General features: G+C 39.0%; 2 protein-coding genes across 3 annotated transcripts; one reads left to right on the top strand and one right to left on the bottom strand.

Moving 5' to 3' along the window:
* The first annotated feature begins 3546 nt into the window (after positions 1-3546).
* LOC133715489 (phospholipase D gamma 1-like) lies at positions 3547-10413 on the top strand. The gene is made up of 10 exons (XM_062142002.1): positions 3547-5752; positions 5919-6035; positions 6585-6779; positions 7382-7630; positions 7785-7853; positions 7941-8088; positions 8446-8594; positions 9096-9272; positions 9514-9711; positions 9837-10413. The coding sequence occupies exons 1-10, from the start codon at positions 3935-3937 to the stop codon at positions 10128-10130; spliced, it is 3414 nt and encodes a 1137-aa protein (XP_061997986.1). The 5' UTR covers positions 3547-3934; the 3' UTR covers positions 10131-10413.
* Positions 10414-10513: 100 nt separating this feature from the next.
* Positions 10514-13965, bottom strand: LOC133715490 (uncharacterized). Of its 2 annotated transcripts, none has more exons than XM_062142004.1 (3): positions 13839-13965; positions 11712-12418; positions 10514-11587 (listed from the first exon to the last, which is right to left on the bottom strand). In XM_062142004.1, exons 2-3 carry the CDS (start codon positions 12316-12318, stop codon positions 10713-10715), a joined length of 1482 nt encoding a protein of 493 aa, XP_061997988.1. In that variant the 5' UTR covers positions 12319-12418; positions 13839-13965; the 3' UTR covers positions 10514-10712. The 2 variants fall into 2 exon arrangements, with proteins under 2 accessions (XP_061997988.1, XP_061997987.1); XM_062142003.1 differs by lacking the exon at positions 13839-13965 and adding an exon at positions 12768-13739.
* Positions 13966-15586: the final 1621 nt, after the last annotated feature.

Raw genomic sequence — 15586 nt, forward strand, 5'->3', positions numbered from 1 at the left:
TATCTGTTTTTTTTTTTAATGCTATATTGATGTATGCTGTACTACTCTTGTTGACTTTAGCATATCTTTTTTTGTTTTCGATAAGGAAAGAAAGGACTTTAGCATATGTTTGATTGTTATGGTATTCGACTAATGCCTCTGGGAAATGAAAATATGTTTGATGGATGGCTTCAAGGACTGCTGACATCCTACAGTCACAAGTCCAAGCCTATTGTTGTTGTGATTTCTTGGACATGATAGAGTTTGGAACTTGGAAGTTTTGATTAGAGGATATGAGTTTCTTGAACCTTGTGGGTTTGAGAGAACTGTGAGAAGATTTGTTACTTCCTTGTCTAGTTGCTTTTCTAGTCTGTTATGCCAAGTTAACTTGTGGTCATTTCAAGACTAAAACCGTATGCCTGCAAGTGCTTAAGTTGTTCAGTTTGTATTCAATTATTTATAATATTTGTTTTCTAGGTGCTCAGAATGCTTTTCAATGTTTATAGCACTAATAGAGAACTAATTTCTTTCTCCATTACGCTTGAACTGCCTGAGACATTTGACTTCATAGGAATATTATAATTCAGTAGATTTGGTATTAGGTATGAATTGTGTTGGCTAATCTCATCGATAGAAAACACCATTTTTTATTCTTAATACAAAGAGTGTTTGGGGATATTGTGACCTCATTTTATTGTTTGAATAACATTCATTAAGATGCTTAAAATTGTCATATATGTGAAACTTTTCAAGTACGTTTGAACCACGGAGTCCATTGTGATAAAGAGTGTTTGGGGATATTGTTGGAATATGTGCTCAGTTTATATAACCTCCGAACCAAACCGAAACTATGTTTTCTTCAGGCCCTTTTATTTACCAAAGATGGCAGATAACTCCAAGCTGCTTGAATGGTATCTTCTTCCTGTTGGTGTGACATTTCACCACTTGCGTTGTGTGGTCAAAGTAGAGGGCCATTTGGCATTCTGTTGAAAAGTTCCCAGAACCGAATTTTCCAGTGACATCTTCTCCCGTCTCTTAGAGTCTACTGCATCTTGGTTATAAGAATTGTAATGTATAGGTGTGGAATAGCGATTCTCGCGTGCAAAATGCTCTGTTTTTGTGTTAAATGCTATGCATATTAGGTGATTTAAAGAACCAGTCTGTCCGGTAAATCTTACTTTTACATTAAAAAATGTTCGTCTTACCAGGCGGCATTAGGTTCATGCAAGTTTTACTTTTACATTAAATATTTGTTTCATTATTGGGTTTTGATTAGATTTCATTTTTAGGGAAGAATAAAACTAACTGTCCTATTAGGCATAGAATTATTTGATCAGGCTGCTCTTGCAATTGAGTATTTGATGGACTTTTAGTCAAATGAGAATTTCATCTTGACTTCTATACTTTCTCATGACCTAATTCAGCCTACAATCTCTTTCCCTTGCCATATTTTCCACAACGAAACTCACCCAATCTCTCTTTCCTCTATACGTGTTGAAACGATCAAACGATTATATGCCATTGGAAGTCAATCAAAGGAAGATAAAAACCCATGACGCACCCACATTGTGTGTTTCATTTCATAATGACATGGACAGGCATGACATGTTTCAATTTTTGAATAGTAAATGTTGATATTGGATGTAACACTACTTGTGGTAATTATACTTTGAAGAGAATGCTTGGCAATGTTGGGTAGGTTTGGGACCCTGATTCGACGTTGGAAGTTGGAGAGAATGCTTCCTTGGTTGTGCAACACAAGAATGGTAAAGTACTGGTCGCACCTAAGAATAAGAAGGTTGGGCGTCCAAACTCCGAAGGGAAGCAAAAATAAGGTTAAGGCTAATGAGGAACAGGAGGAGAAGCAGATCCGCAAGTATAAGAGGCGGGGAAAGGCTTTGAGTTTTGAGTCAAACCTGGAAGCATCAACAAATGAGGTTGTTAATGTGCATGGAACAATGCAAGTAGGGGAGGGTGAGGCTGAGTCCCCAGTTGCAGAGGGCACGATAGAAGGTGAGGATTCACCTTCTATGCGTGATTTAGTTTAATTTTGTCTTTCGGGTCACAAAAACCAGTACCTTAGTTATTACCTTTTATGCCTGCTTCGAGGTTTCTGGTTTTTGTTAGAATAATGGTGCGTGGACTTCCTAAAAGGTGGGTGTACTAGGGACTATATGGGGCGCTATTTGTCTAGAATAGGGTTTCTTAGAGCATCTCCCATGGTAGGCTAAAAGCCAAATGGTTTTAGCCTACCAAAAACAGAATATTCCCTCTAATATGCTTTTTTAGCCTACCAACAAAAAACAGTGCTGCCACCGTAGGCCAAATTCTGTAGGCCAAAATCAAATATCATCACATCTAACGACTATCAATATATTCCCAGCTCAGAATATATTTCCGAATATGGTTTTGACGAGGCTATCAATAAAACTAGTTCGATTTAGTTAAATGAAAATAAGTATATCATAAAAATTAATGGTTATACATTTATTTTAAAAATTCTAAACATATCAAATATTGGGCTCATATTGAAGATCTCAACAAGATATTTACAATGATGTAATTTTAATATTTAGTAACATTATAAATAACCCATATATATAGGAAAAATGATTTTTCTTAAATGTAATATTCATGTTATTAATGAAACAAAAAAAAAAGTCAGCAGGGCCCACCATCTGGCTTACCAAATTTGAGAAGGCCAAATTTTTTTCTTGGCATTTGGGATATAGCTTACGGTGGGAGCATGTTGAAGGCCATAAATAGGATTATGGCTTACGGTGGGAGATGCCCTTATAGTTCTAAGGGACGATTGCTTTCTGTTGACCTCATAGGGGTGTTTCGTTCTTCTACTGCTTGCTGAATTTAATGAAAGAGCTTACCTATTTTCGTCAAAAAAATTATACTTTGAAGAGTCTTCCCACCAAAAGAGGAAAAACACTACTAGATACAACTTAGTTGGTCTTCGAAGAGCGCTTATATCTTCCAAATAAATTTCAATGGGCATGAAGGGTCATGCGGGTCACCACTTTGTTACATTTTAAGTCGACTAGTACAAAATTTAATGAGATTCTGTTTGGCGAGTAGAACAAAATTGAAAATTGATTCTTGTAAAATTGTAAAATTATAGAAAGAATGTATTACTAGATACCATTATGGAAACTCGGAAAGAGATATAACCAATAACCAATTTCCTCCCAACCAAAAATGAAAAATCTGTCCTTTCCATTTATGAGCCTAGATAGCCCACATCTTGCTGACAGAAAATACGGTAATTTTAGAAAAACATGGTAATAAATTCTAGTTATTGGTTTTATTGCGTCATTAATCTCGTACTTCCCGAAAAGAGCCTTTCTTCTGATTTTGTCTCTTGTTAACGTCAGGTCAGTACAAATACACACAAGGGGGACTCCACGTGTCAACGAAGCGCTGAGCTGGCTCTCGTCTGACCAACCCTGTCGCTCCACGTAGACATCGACGATGACGGAAACCGGCGGCTGAAACCTGAAGCGTAAAAAAAATTCTGTTTTAGGCAATAAGAGAATGATCTCTCTCTCTCTCTGATTCTAATTACTGCACACACGCTTTGTTAAACACGCAACAAATGCAGAAGAAGGTTTGTTCCTCAGAAAAGTGGTGCAGCTTTCTTGTTTTTTCCATGAAGGTTCCAACTTTGCCCACCTAATTAAGTTTTTTCCTATTTTCATCAAGGTAACCCTCAAGTTTTCTCTTTTCTGTGATCCCAAAACACGCTTTTGGTCTAAAACCCAATTCATATTTTGCTCTTCTTGACTCAAAGATTGAATCTTTATATGGTTGTTTGATTGAAACTCTATTTTTAGCTTGTGGGTTGGAGATCAAGTTCAATATAGAATACATGTATTACAGAAGTTTCATTGGAAAAAACCCATTACAGATATTCAAGTTTTTGATTCAATTTCTTTGAAACCAAAAGATGGATAACAATGGTTCTCCACCACCATATTATCCACCATACCAGAATGCTTACCCACCATACCCACATCACCCTCCTTCTCAATACCCACCTCCTCCTTCAGATCAATACCCTCCTTCTCAATACCCTCCTCCACCAGATCAATACCCTCCTGCTCCTGCTCCAGCTCCATATCCATACCCTTATACTTCATACCCTCCTCCTTATCAACATGCCCCATATCCATACCCTTCTTCAGCTTCACCTCCTTCATCTGCATACCCTCCCTCAGCTCCACCTCCTTCCTCTGCATACCCTCCCTCAGCTCCACCTCCTTCCTCTGCATACCCTCCTTCACCTTCACATTCTTCAACTACATACCCTCCATCACCTACATCATATCCACAATCACCATCCTCAGCCTCTTCCCATTCGGGCCCTTTCGACTACAATCAGCCCCCTTATCCCTATCCATACCCTCCGGCCCGGCCAAGTACAAATAGTGGTCCTCTGCCAACCCTTCAGCACCAGGGGAGTGGTAGTTTTAAGTATGACTCTAACCATTATCAGTACCAGCAGTCAGGGATGTACCCGCCAGTAGAAAGCCCCCACCAGTCCCCTCTGCATGCCAGTAGGTTCTCTCTTCACCAGAGGTATGATAGTTGTCCTGTAGGAATTGAGGCTTCTGGTTACCCCCCAGTGGATCAGCTTTTGAGTAATATGCATTTGTCTGAGAACCAGCCAACTGATAATTCAGTGGCGCCGTCAGCACCTTCGAGTGCAAGGTGTGATAAGGTGGGGGAGTTTTATGGGTATCCTAATAGCTCCTTTACGACTTGGGAGGCGAGTAGTACTTATTCAGGGAATCAGACTGAACAGCCAAGTCCTGTTTTGACCCCGACAACTTCAATCAATGGGTCTCAACATAGCCAGAGTTTGCAGATTGTTCCATTGCAGAATAAAGGGTCCTTGAAGGTTTTGCTCTTACATGGGAATCTGGATATTTGGGTGTATGAAGCGAAAAACCTGCCGAATATGGACATGTTCCACAAGACTTTGGGGGATATGTTTATGAAGTTTCCAGGGACTGGAAGCAACAAAGCTGATGGGCAGTCGAACCGTGGGATTACTAGTGATCCGTATGTTTCAATTTCAGTTGCAAATGCTGTAATTGGGAGGACATATGTGATAAGCAATTCTGAATTTCCTGTTTGGAGGCAACATTTCAATGTTCCAGTAGCGCATTATGCACCTGAAGTGCACTTTGTTGTTAAAGATAGTGATCTTGTGGGATCCCAGCTTATTGGAGTCGTGGCAATTCCAGTAGAACATATATACTTGGGAGCAAGAGTTGAGGGAATTTACCCAATCCTGAATGCTAGTGGGAAGCCTTGTAAACCTGGAGCTGTCCTCAGGCTTTCAATTCAGTACACTCCAATTGAGAGATTGAGCATTTACCATAATGGAGTTGGGGCAGGCCCTGATTACTATGGGGTTCCTGGCACCTATTTTCCTCTTAGGACAGGTGGAAAGGTAACTCTTTACCAAGATGCTCACGTCCCAGACGGTTGTCTTCCGAACTTGATTTTAGGTGGGGGGAGGCCATATGTGCATGGGAAGTGTTGGCGTGACATTTTTGATGCAATACGTCAAGCACAGCGTTTGATTTACATTGCTGGGTGGTCGGTTTGGCACAATGTTAAACTGGTTCGGGATGGTGGTGCAGCATCTAATGTCACCATAGGTGATCTTCTGAGATCCAAGTCCCAGGAAGGAGTGAGAGTACTGCTGCTTGTGTGGGATGACCCCACTTCAAGGAGCATTTTGGGTTATAAAACTGTAAGTATCTTTCAATTTCAAATTCTGGAACCCTATCTTAAGGGACTGTGGTTCTAAATCTATCATTGAATTGTTAACCTTCATATAATGTCATGATTTGTGAGATTCTTGATGCAAGTCCTCTTACTTAATTTTTGTGTATTTCTCATGAAATTATTTGTTACAGGATGGAATCATGCAAACCCATGATGAGGAAATTCGGCGGTTTTTTAAGCACTCTTCGGTACAAGTGTTGCTTTGCCCCCGCACTGCTGGAAAACGACATAGCTGGGTTAAACAAAGAGTAAGGCACAAGCAATTATTTTCTGCTTCCATCTTTAAATGTTTGACAAAACTTTCTGGAAATTTGCAAGCATTCTCAGTTTCTTGCAGAATTTGAGAAAAATCGATATATATCGTAAAGCCTGCTCTTTATCTATCAGTTGCAAACTAAACAATTTAACACTGAACTCATCAATCACTTCGAAGAGAATGAACTCCACAGGATAATTCTTCCATATATTGCCTTGCAGAAGGCATAACATATAATTCCAGATCATGTAAACATTAATTTTTCTGAAAATTTCTTAATTTCCTCTCATTTTATAAGCTAATTACATTTTATTATATGTAGATAAAAAGGCAGAGCAATTGGAATTGTCTAAACACTATATTTTCATATTAGCCATAATCTAACTCTTTTGTTGACCTCTGTTAGCTGAAATTTAGGCTTAACTGAGTTCAGTAATATAACTTCTTTTCATGTATTGGTCTTGATGAAATTCCTTAGATTTTTTTTCTTCTGTGTTGTGAAATGTGTGGCATTGAATTGCTTCATGTTTTTTATTCTTAGGAAGTTGGGACGATCTATACGCATCATCAGAAAACCGTAATTGTGGATGCTGATGCTGGCCATAATAGGAGGAAAATCCTAGCTTTTGTCGGAGGACTTGACTTATGTGATGGTCGATATGATAGTCCAAACCATGAGCTATTTAAGACGTTGAAAACAGTGCATAAAGATGACTACCACAACCCAACGTTCACGGTAATTACTAGATCTTCTCTTTGTAATTGCATGGTTTACTTTTCTGAAAAAGCTTAACTTGTCACAACTATTATAAATGGCACAGAGGCAGCTACCGATTTATATCATGTGAAATAATGATGTCCCTTTGTGAATTAAACTGAGGATATACAGAAGAAACAAATTGAAAATGCATTAAGACATGGGCTAGGCGAAAAACATCAAATCGCAATAGAAGGTTATAGAATAATTTTAGGAGAATGGAAATTCACGTTCCGTAATTTGTAATCTACACTCATTTCCTTTTTTGGTTGAATTTCTTATAAAAAGCCGAAATTTAAGTTACTAAGAAAAGAAAAATGGAGTGTGGATTGTAAAATGGAGAGTGTGAATTTCACTCCCCTAATATTATGCTACTATTCTACCTCTTATGTAGTCATTCAGTATTTAGAGGCAGACATACAGTTAGACCACCAGTATATACAACAAATTTTGTCATTCTTCCTGTCTATAGACTAAGAAATTGTAAATTCTGGCCAAGAAATTGGTATATTATGTGATACTGTTATTATTTAAGTAACCAACGCAATTTTTCCTCTGATATATATTTTATCACATAAAAGGGTAGCACCGCTGGTTGTCCAAGAGAGCCATGGCATGATTTGCACTCTAGGCTTGATGGTCCAGCAGCATATGATGTTCTGACCAACTTTGAGGAGCGCTGGTTAAAGGCTTCAAAACCACAAGGGATGAAGAAACTGAAAAGAACCTACAATGATTCTTTGCTCAAGTTGGAAAGGATTCCAGACATAATTGGAGCAGCCCATGCTGCTTCCACTAGTGACAACGATCCTGAAACCTGGCATGTTCAGGTAATGATTATAACTGATTATTGAAGTTGCCCCTGGAACTTTGCTCGACTAGTAAATGCGTGAGACCAAGTAAATCCTATATCCAAACCAAAAATAAAAAATAAGAAAAGCAAACTATTAAAACTAATCTTTTCCGGGTGTTTCACCAATGCAGATCTTTCGTTCAATTGATTCAAACTCTGTTAAAGGTTTCCCAAAGGATCCAAAAGAAGCAACAAGCAAGGTGAAAAACATTTACTGATAATTTTCTCTTTACTGTGACCTTTTGGAAGTTGAGTTTGAACTGGTGATTAATGCACTATTCTTACAGAATCTGGTATGCGGAAAGAATGTGCTGATCGACATGAGCATACAAACAGCATATGTGAAGGCCATCCGTGCTGCCCAGCATTTCATATATATAGAGAATCAATATTTTATTGGGTCTTCATACAATTGGAATCAATACAAAGACTTAGGTGAGGAATATTTTCATTTGGAAAGCCTGTATTCATAGCTAAATAGGTAAAACTGCCTGCTTTTCAAGATTGAAAATAGTCATCATCTCTGTCAATATAAAGAGGAACATTTTGGTTTGAAGAGACCATATTGATAGCTTATGCCCATACTTTTTAAGATTGAATTCATAGTAGATGAGTATGAGTTTTACAGTGCATGGGTTAGCGTGAAAGTACACAACTGTCTTAAAACATTAGGACCATGAAAGAAAGCATCTTTAAGTTGAACCTATGGTTAAGAGCCAATTCATTGTAAGCTGTATATTTGAATCTGCAATCATGCTCCTATGGTTAAACTATCTGTTAATGTTTATGCAGGTGCTAATAATTTGATTCCCATGGAAATTGCCCTTAAGATTGCTGAGAAAATCAGAGCACACGAGAGATTCGCTGCGTATATTGTTATTCCAATGTGGCCGGAAGGTGTTCCGACTGGTGCAGCAACACAAAGAATTCTATTTTGGCAGGTGGGCTTCATTTGTTTACTTGGTAGTTGATATCTATATTAGGAATTCCAAATTTTTAATGCACCTATACTATTTCTTTAGTTGGTGAAATTTGTACCTGTTGAGGAACTGAGTAACTGGAAACAGGGGTAGATTAAATGGTTGTGTTCCAAATTGGAAATGCTCACTCATTGTTAGGTGTGCGACTCCTCTCGTGGCAAGGACATTAGGGCTGCAAGAAGATTATGATAACCATAAGTTCCAAAACAACATCCACTTGAATCCAAATATCAATTGTAGAACCTATAGAGGAACTGAATGGGTTACATTGTTTTGGTTTATATCATTGTGTAGAACTGTTGTTTAAAGGGAAGGGTGAGAAAGGAGAGATTATTAAGAAAAGAAATTATAAAATTTGATCATATGAGTGAATTGTAAGATAGAAAACCCAGTGTACTAATAAAATCTAAAGCAGTGTGGCTTACTTTATTTACTCTGAGGATCTTTTATTGATTGTTGCAGCACAAGACAATGCAAATGATGTATGAGACAATTTACAAGGCGTTAGTGGAAATGGGGTTGGAGGGTGCATTCTGCCCCCAAGACTATTTAAACTTCTTTTGTCTTGGAAATCGTGAGGCTATAGATGGAAATGATACATCTGTTTCTGGAAGTCCTGCTGCAGCAAACACTCCACAGGTAAATCTTTTACCCCTAAAACTGCCAGTCATGGTACAAGCAAGGGCCCGTTTACTCTTCTAGGCAGAAGGTGCCTGTACCTAATAGCAGCACACCGGATATGTCCTATTAATTTTCTGGGCATGATTTGGAATGAGAGGAGAGTTGCAATATTTCTAATATTTTACTGTTGTTAATTCCCAAGTTTCCTTGCACTGTTTAGCATAAATATACTTATATATCTACTGTCTCCTTTTTCCAGGCATTTAGTCAAAAAAGCAGGCGATTTATGATTTATGTTCACTCGAAAGGTATGATAGTCGATGACGAGTATGTAATAGTGGGGTCTGCAAACATTAATCAGCGCTCTATGGAAGGGACAAGAGACACTGAAATAGCAATGGGGGCCTACCAACCTCATCATACATGGGCAAGAAATCATTCTAGTCCTTTTGGAGAGGTAATCACAGTATCCAGATTATATGCTGGTTTTGAGTTATTAGAGTCTGTAAAAGGACATAGTTATAACTGTTTGTATGCTTTTTCACTTATATGGCCTGAAGTTGCGAATGTTTTGCTCGATAGATATATGGATATAGAATGTCACTATGGGCAGAGCACACAGGAACCATTGAGGACTGTTTTAGAGAACCAGAGAGTCTTGAATGTGTTAGGAGAGTTAGAGCAATGGGTGAGATGAACTGGAAACAATTTGCTGCTGAGGATGCAACAGAGATGACGGGTCATCTATTGAAGTATCCAGTTGAAATTGATCGAAAAGGCAAAGTGACATCCCTTCCTGGATGTGAGAGTTTCCCCGACGTAGGAGGAAATATAACTGGTTCTTTCCTTGGCATTCAAGAAAATTTGACAATTTGATCACCAGTTCAGTTTGATTTAGAGAACAGCTCAGTCAGTACAGTTTTGAAACTTTTTTGTTTCGTTTAGCATAGCATTAGACACCATCCTTTTAGGGTTTTGTTTTATTCGACAGGAAATATAAGTGCTTTTAGGGTTTTTCCCTATTTTTTCAATTTCATTCTTTGGTAGACCAACTCGCTTCTTTGGCATTCAAGGAAGCCTGACCATTTGGTCTGCCTGTCATCACATCCAGATTGTTCAGAGAAGAATTCCAATAAAATATACTTGTACAGTTTGGTTCTCTTTTGTTGTTCAACAACCCATTGTACAACTCTGCCAATTTGGCACATTACATTATTGATATCTCCTGCTTTCCAAAATAACATGTCCGATTATGCATCTTTGCTTATGTGTGGCTAATTCGAAGCACTGAGTTTAAATAATGCAAAAACAATGTTAATTTTGCTGTATAAGTCTAGGCAACAATGAACTTGATAAGATTGAAAATACATCTTTGAGGGGGTCTATGTACTACACTTTGACTACACTGGTTGCTCATTCTTTAATTGTGAAATGCGCTATCAAGAGCAGTAACAAATCTCATGAGATGTTGACAAGCTTCGGACGTCCAGTTTCCGGATTCATCTCTACTCGGAGACCAAGTCGAGCAAGGTCGGGCACATCAACAGACCCTTGAAGTTCCAATTCAGCCACCGCCTGCTGATTTTCTTGGTTCCGCTCCAACAAGTTCCTCACACACCAAATGCCCCACTCCCTTAAGTACGGGTTGTCATCATCTGTTACACACTGTTGCAACAGCAGAAGAAGCCCATCCTTTCTCCTAATCTCATCTTGCACAAGCTTCCTTCCATATAAACAATTGCCAATGACTCCAACTATGTCTCTCCGAAAACCTTTGTATGGACATGGTATCAATGTAGAAGAATTTGATCCATCTTGGTCCTCAGCTTGGTTGATAGATTTCCTAATTATTGCTGGCGGCTCAAGGTCACGAAGCAAACACAAAAGTAATTCAATGAGACCAGACGAGAGCAAAACATCCACAACATCCATCGTATTCTCTGTTGATCCTCTTAGTGTTCCTTGGGCACATATATCTCTCAAGATTGTGAGCGAGTATCCTAGGATATCTATCTCAATAGAGCCTGTTGGAAGTCCAGACCTACCTCTTGTTGCATAACTAAGAACTCTGACGGAGTTCTTGAATATTCCATAAACACACAAAGCAAAATCATTGGGAACAGTTATCTCGTTGAGACGCTCATTCAAGATCTCTGATACGTTTTCCAACAAAAATTCTTGCTCTTTCGAGAAAGACTCTTCCCCACATTCTGTATCTTCACCATTCTCATTTCCACCAACACATTGTAAACTAGAGAAAAGTGGCCGGAAGAAAGGTTCCTCTAAACAAATTCTTGAAAGAAGCAATTTGTACCAATCTTCTCCAAAACCAACTGGTTAGACAGACAAAACATAAGAAGGTACAAATTAGCCTCATACATGAATACAAGGTTTCAGCAGAGAAACTTAATTGAAGCTAAATGTAAGAAGCAATAAAAAGAATATATCCATAATTACCTGCAGCAGCAGTCTTTACAATCTCCTTCACAATAGTTATTCCAAATTCACCACAAAGTGGGGCAACCAGTTCAGGGGTTCCATCACAACAAGTGTATATAATCATACACAGAGGACCACAAGTCTTCTGGCTACGAACTCTTGCAAGAGCAACAAATTTTTCTGAGAAGAGTTGCTGCCAAATTGCATGCTGCTGTCGTTCTCCAGCCAATGCAGCGTTAGCCAGAACTTGCAAGCCCACACAAATAATCCCAAAATCTGGCTCCGGAGAAAGGTTTGCAGAACTCAAAACATTCGATATGATTGCAACTCCATTTTGTTCAACAAATGAGTTCTGATTTGCTTCCTCCCCCGCACACAGATTTCTTAGAAGCCTTAAAGACAACGTCAGAAGGTGTTGATCAGAAGGGTACGAGAGAGATTGAATCAGCTGGAGGACTGTGGGGAGAACATTCTTAGCGGCAAGGTCTTTGCGACCATCAGCCGTTTTACAAACTTGTATCAAATCTTCCAAGGATTTTACAAGCGTAGATGAGTTTGACACACTTAAAAGTGTCTGGAGAACATCTTCGGGTACAGAGCACTCTTGCAGTGCGGTATCATCCATTACTAAATCAAATATCAACTCAACGTAAAACAAACAACTCCGAAAGCTAACTTGGCGATAAAATAACAGTCTGGTCAACAATAACAAATAGTATTTGATCCTGCACAGATACAAAAACAGAACCAAAAGCTAAGCTTTACTGCAATGTAGTCTAAGATTACATCACATGATCATCATCTAACAAGTATAAAATCCCAAGAAGCGTACGAGTATCCGGATACGATTCGATCGGATACGTGGATACGGCAAATCTTATGTAATAGGATAAGAGTCTCCGGGTTGGAAATCAAAACGTTCGAAGCAACAAACAAATATGAAGCACAGGCCGTATAGAATATGAAGCACAGGCCGCTCATTCAACAAATGTGAGAACTGAGAGGAAACTCCAAGCAGCTAGAAACTGAAGAACAAATATGAGAAGAAGAGCAGAAGATGCAGAACAAACGTACCCGAAGTAGCTACAAATTGAAGCTCCAAGCTCCAACCGAATCGGCTGCAGAAGGTCGTCTCGATCTGGGTTGAGCAAGAAGGCTTGCGATTTGCGAAGAAGACCAGAAGAAAAGAGACGCAAAGCATGAGAAAGAGAAGAAGTCTTGAGCAGAGAAGGTTGTCTCGATCTGGGGGAGCAAGAAGAAGAGCAGAAGAAAAGAGACGCAGAGCTTGAGAAAATCTGAGAATCTCGATCTGGGTTGGTTTTTTTGTTTTTTTGTTTTTCAGGGTAAAAAGTCAACATTACCCCTACGTATCCGATGTAGGGCACTCGAGCTCTACACCTCAGGGGTTATGACAAACTCTTGATATATCATCCGTGGAGACAAAACATCTTGAGCAACTTAACATTAGGGGTTATCCATCCTAATGTGGAAGATATAATAGTTGACAATGATTGGGCAGGAGGACTTGACACAGCTCTGTTTTGTTCCAAATCTCCTATCTGTTGCAGTGTTCAAATGCTCTAGAGTGGAGACAATAATCAATTTGAGTAAACTGGGTGGAGATGCAAAAGAATTTAACCTGTTTGCGAAAATGATGTATCTTCATCTCGATCATCTACCAGCGTTGGAGAGCGAATACAAAACTGCCTTGCCCTTTCCATGTCTAAAGTGGAATAGCCCCTACGATTTTTGTGAATAACAGGATTAATGCATGTTAACAACTGCATTATAAACACAAAGCCATGGCACTGCTTTTCCCCTTCAACTTTCCCACGGTCAGAACAAGCAAGAAAGAAGGAGCAGTTGCAAAATATACTCATCGGGGCACGAATTGTCCACGAAACCCTAGTCTTGAACAGGGCAAGCCAATTGTATATGCAAATACACCGCCATTATGGCACTCCAAGAAACCACTTTTCTGTTGGGCATAAAATCGAACAGCTGGTGGGCACTCGGAATTTGATCGTATTTTGATGAGAGAGAGAGTTTGTGTGGAATAATATGTCAAAGGAAAATAACCCAATTCGAAATTGTACAACAAAGAGAAAACGATATCGATCAATTCAGCAGAGGAAGAGTTTTTACCTGATGGCGAGAGATGGCAGATGTTCAAGTTCAGATATGGGTTTTGGGACTAGGGTTTAACGCAAAGAGGACGACACTGACCAATAAGAAGACAAGGGTTTAGAGTTAAAGGTAAAACCCTACTTCTATTTTCTTCTTGGTAAATAATTTTCAACTAGTTTTCACCTCAAGCCTAGGCCTTTCCATCAAACAAATTTTTTGGATTTTTCGGAAATTTATGGACAATTTTCATTTTAAAGGCAAAAGTCGAAAAACTAGCCCAACATTTGACGTTGCGAATTCCAACTCATATGAAACAATACATTTAACATAATTAATTGACGTTGTTTTTATTCATGCGCGTTTATACGTAATCTCTTGAATCAATGAATTTTTCTTTTCCTCTAAAAAAAGAAAAAGAAAATAGAGTTTTATAGCAAAAGCGCTACTGAGTAAAAATACTTAGGCCTTATTTGGTACGCAGAATTGAGAACTCGGGAAAGGAAAGTCATTACTTTCTTTTGTTTGGTAACCACAAACTCCGAAAATACTTTCCTGACATAGGGGAAAGTAGGGGGAAAATCATTCCACTCAGACCCCATGGGAAATCCCTTCCCATTTCCCAGCATTTATTATAAAAGTTTTGGACAATAATACCCTCTCTTGCATAAAAATTTTGTGTACTTTTGAATTTTTATGATGTTGTTTTTATTTTAAAATACAAGGGTATTATTGAAACATTGATATATTTTTACTTTTCTTTCCTGCACCAACCAAACACCGGAAGGAAAATCAAATGATCTTTCCTGAATACTTTTCCTTCTTTACCAAACAGTACGTGGAAAGGAAACCTGACAGAAACTTTAGTTTCCCTTTCCCATGGAAAAGACAAGAGAATTGATTTCCCTTCCGTGAACCAAACGAGGCCTTATACAATCAAACCACTAACCTCTTCCTAGTTTCAATCCAATTTATCCCTCATCTCTCATCCCTCAGAATAGGGCGGTTCTAGTTAGACCTCCCAATTTACTATTTAGACCTCTTATAATTTTTGTAAAATTTTATTTCCTATTTTACCCACTAAAAAAATAAGAAGAAGAGAAAGAATTTCCTATTCATCACAAACCTAGCTATTTGATCTTCCTCGCAATGAGACCTTAAAAAACAACAAGAATCGGTCTCTAGGCATGGATCCGGGTGTTTGGCTCCAGTTTTTCTTGAGCTGGTCAACAGTCTCTTTTCTTGCGTGGGCGTGCCAGCACCGTTCGGGTGCGGTCGTTGGGGGTGTCCCTTGACCTGACTTCTTTTGAGCGACTGTAGACGAGGAGAGCACCAACCTCGTCGTGGGGGTCTTCTTTGCCTCGTGGTGAGGACTTTATCTTGTGTTACCAAGTCGATACTCAACGTTGTAGGTCGAGCAGAGCGAAATCACCGGGAAGTATAGAGAACTTGCCAAAGCGTGACTTTAGCTTAGCTGGTTTGCGAGGGCGTTACCCTTGCTTGGCTGGTTCCGTAACCGTTGTGGTCGCGGTACTACAGTCGGCTCCTGAGGAGACTAGGACCGAAGCACTTTGACAGAGGGTTTGGTGGCACTGAAAGTCGGCTTCTGAGAAGACTAGGACTAGGAGTGTGATCACCGATAAAAGAAAGAGAAGGAGAGGAGTTGCTCTTAGAGAGGTTTGCTCTAGAGAGAACTTAGATCATCTTAGAGATGTTTTGATGTATGAATTGGTCCTTTGTTCTATGTTGTAGCCTCTATTTATAGGCTA

Source organism: Rosa rugosa, chromosome 6, assembly GCF_958449725.1.
Source record: "Rosa rugosa chromosome 6, drRosRugo1.1, whole genome shotgun sequence".
NCBI classification, from domain to species: domain Eukaryota; kingdom Viridiplantae; phylum Streptophyta; class Magnoliopsida; order Rosales; family Rosaceae; genus Rosa; species Rosa rugosa.